Source organism: Ursus maritimus, unplaced genomic scaffold, assembly GCF_017311325.1.
Source record: "Ursus maritimus isolate PB19 unplaced genomic scaffold, ASM1731132v1 scaffold_2, whole genome shotgun sequence".
NCBI lineage: Eukaryota > Metazoa > Chordata > Mammalia > Carnivora > Ursidae > Ursus > Ursus maritimus.
This window is the reverse complement of record NW_024424452.1, coordinates 101,532,085-101,535,048: the sequence shown is the minus strand read 5'-3', so window position 1 is coordinate 101,535,048 and position 2,964 is coordinate 101,532,085. Positions and strand designations below refer to the sequence as shown.

Sequence of the window (2,964 nt, the reverse complement as noted above, 5' to 3'; positions counted from 1 at the left end):
GGGGGGGGGGAGGCTGCTAGCACGAAATGGAGGCAAGGAGGAGCTCAGGGCCATCACCCAGCGGTTCCCAGCGGCTGGCTGGCGCACAGCAGGGCCTGAGGCCTTGCAGCAGGGGCACAGTCCTCGGCCTGAGCCCCCTGCGGCCCCACAGGCCCTCCCAGCACCCGCCGGCTGCCCCCTCACACCACCGAGGGTGTCCCAGCAGGCAGGACAGAGCAGGTGCAGAGAGAGCTGGCGTGGGTGGGCAGGGAACCTGGGCTCTAGTCCCATGGGCCTTCTTCCAGGAGCCTCAGTTTCCCCTCCTCTCCAGGACCACCGACCTAGGCTCTGCGAGGAGGTGGTGACCAGTACCACACAGCCTTGGGCCCGTGCACAGCCATGATGGCGGGAGGGAGGAGCGGTGTGGACAGCCAGTGAACATGGGAGAAAAAATGCACCAGCGGCACCACCGTGAGTCTGCTGCCCACCCCGCTCAGGCCCCAGCAAAGGGGGTGACCCCAGGAGCTCACCGTGCTTGCTCTTCTTGCCCTCCAGACACTCCCGAGAGTCTTTGCTCAGCTTTCGGGGCCGGCCCCGTTTCCGCTTCCCGTGCTTAGGATCCCCCTTCTTATAGTCGGGAAAGCCGTCTAAGACAGGGGAGGTGCAAGGTCAGGAGGGGAAGGAATGGGGGGGGGCTCGAGGGGGCAGCTCCTCTACAGGAGGGAAACCCTGCAGGAGAGCAGGGACGAGGGGAAGGACCAGCCCACGGGGACCAGGAGGCTCCCTGCACTCACCTCTACAGAAGAGCTTGCTGTCACTGGGATCCAGGTCCACGTCACTTCCACCGGAGTCTGAGGAGTGGGGGCTCTGGGAAGTCCCAGTCCCTAGGGGAGATGGGGGCAGAGTGAGTCCCCCTGCCAGCCCACACCTTCTGGGGGATTGGCTGCTGGGGGTCTCAGGACACGCCACCCAGCCCGCTCCTGTTCCTCCCAAAAGCCTGGGCTCTAGTGCAGGGAACCAAGGGCTGCGGGACATTTGGGGGAAGGGGGGCTGTGGCCCTGATGAGGGTGCTCACCTGTGGTGGAGACATCGGAGCTGCCGGGGGAGGGGGCTCCGGGGCCGTAGCTGCCGGGGAAGTAGGGGCTGGGCTGCCGGCACTCCTCCAGCATCTCCTGGCTGAAGGGGCTTCCCTGGTCTGGGAAGAGGAGGTAAGGGTTCAGACAAGGTTCAGAGGAACAGGCAGGAGGGACACTAGGCTACCCAGAGGTCCAAGGGCCTGCTGTTTTTCTAGCTGGGGGAGACAGAATTCCGGCGACAGAGGGTCAGCTCTAGCGCTCTGGGGAGAGGCAGAGATGGGACAGGACAAGCTAAGGAATGATGGAGAAGAAGAGTTCTCACCAAAGGGGCCCAGGGTCTCCTGGAAGGCCATGCTGTCCTTCTCCAGCAGCTCAATGATCCAGCTGAGTTCATCAGGAAAGCTAGAAGCTATTAGGAAGGGAGGATGGGTCAGAGCCCAGGCAGGCGTCCCAGTCCCCTCTCCCCTCGGGGCTTCTTTCTCTGTCTGTGCCCACTGGCCTCGGGCTCCAGGTCCTTCCCACAGCCACGCTGGCCTCAGCTCCGGCTGTGGGCCGGTCCCTAGGCCAGCCTCCCTAACTGGAGGGAGACAGGGGCAGGAGGCTGGCCTCCCCCTCCAGTCCTGGGCTCCCTGTGGCACCAGCGGCCCGGACTCACTGAGGTCCCACAGCTGGGAATAGAGTTGGTCCCCCAGAGGCCCAAAGACCAGACGCAGCTCCTCGGGGGCACAGTTGCAGAGCGTGGCCCCGTCCATGTCACACCGCGAGAAGTCGATGGAGCTTGCGTCGTATTTGTTTTTCTCCACTTGGTAGCTGATCCAGTCCAGAACCTGGGCCTTTGACCAGAACTGGGGCTGCTTCCCCGACCAGCTGGCCTTCTCTACAAGGGACCGGGCACAGCGTCAGGTCAGCCCGAGTCACCCGGACCCTCACCGCCCATTTCTGGTGTCCACTTGGGCTTTTGTGTGCACCCCCTTCCCCACCCCCCTCCACATCTCAGAGACCACTCCCAGGAGGAGGGTCAGGGGGCGGCATTCACACCACCTTCGCTCAGCACCTCGCTTAGTCGGTCGCTGCCCCTCAACCCCACACCTCCAGCCCCTAGTGCTGGAATTTGCTGGGGGGACCCTTCCTCCCTGCCTGACTTCTCCATTTATCTAATAGGCTCTTAGAGGGGTGTCTCTCCCTCCCCCAAACACCCCATCCCACCTGCTGAGACCCACCTGTGCCCTCCAGAGGCATCTGGGGGTTGCTCAGGGTAAGCACCAGGTCATCGGCCCCAAAGGTGGCGGCAGCAGGGACAGAAGCCAGCGCGGGCTCCTCTGAGCTGTACATAGCACTGAAGCAGTTGCTAAAGACGTTGCTGATCTCACAGGTTGCAGCCATGAGGCTACCTGGGCGGGGAGGCCAAGGCTGGTGAAGGCCAGAGTCCTCCCCTTCCCCTCCGGCCAAGCCTGGGGCAGGAGGAGCCCCAAGGAGGGGGGGCGGTGGTGAAGGTCAATATCTCTTTGGACACCCTGTCTTCATGAAGGTCTCCAAGATCTCAGAGCCCGCTGTGGCCCCCAGCCCCCCTGGGCCCTTGAGTGGGACTGGCACAGTCAGAGCCACTCTGTCCCTCCCAGAGACAATGCCTCTGCGACCTTCAGGACACTCCCACTGCCCGCCACTCCTGCTCAGGGGCTCTACCATGCGGAGCTGCGGTGGGTGGGTTTAGAACTCCACATCCACTCGACCTGTCTCCGGGTTCCCAGGGCCCAGGCTGGGCAATGTGACAGATGGGGGTCCTACCTGAGCAGCGGGGTGTGGGTGTGGCAGGCAGGCAGGACTAAGGGACAGCAGGCAGGCGAGAAATCCGAGAAATCCGGGCGGCCCGCAGCTGTGCCAGGTAGCTCTGAGGTGCTCCCCCACCCGC

General features: G+C 63.9%; 1 protein-coding gene across 1 annotated transcript in view; it reads right to left on the bottom strand.

The window, feature by feature from the left end:
* The window catches only part of ELF3 (E74 like ETS transcription factor 3), a 4,982-nt gene extending 2,018 nt beyond the window's left edge, over window positions 1–2,964 (bottom strand). Inside the window, exons 1-6 of the mRNA XM_008685115.2 lie at window positions 2,276–2,964; window positions 1,711–1,932; window positions 1,378–1,464; window positions 1,055–1,174; window positions 774–863; window positions 510–626 (exon numbers count right to left, since the gene is read on the bottom strand). Coding sequence (XP_008683337.1) covers window positions 510–626; window positions 774–863; window positions 1,055–1,174; window positions 1,378–1,464; window positions 1,711–1,932; window positions 2,276–2,438 — 799 coding nt within the window. The 5' untranslated portion in view covers window positions 2,439–2,964. The remainder of the gene's footprint in view (window positions 1–509; window positions 627–773; window positions 864–1,054; window positions 1,175–1,377; window positions 1,465–1,710; window positions 1,933–2,275) is intronic.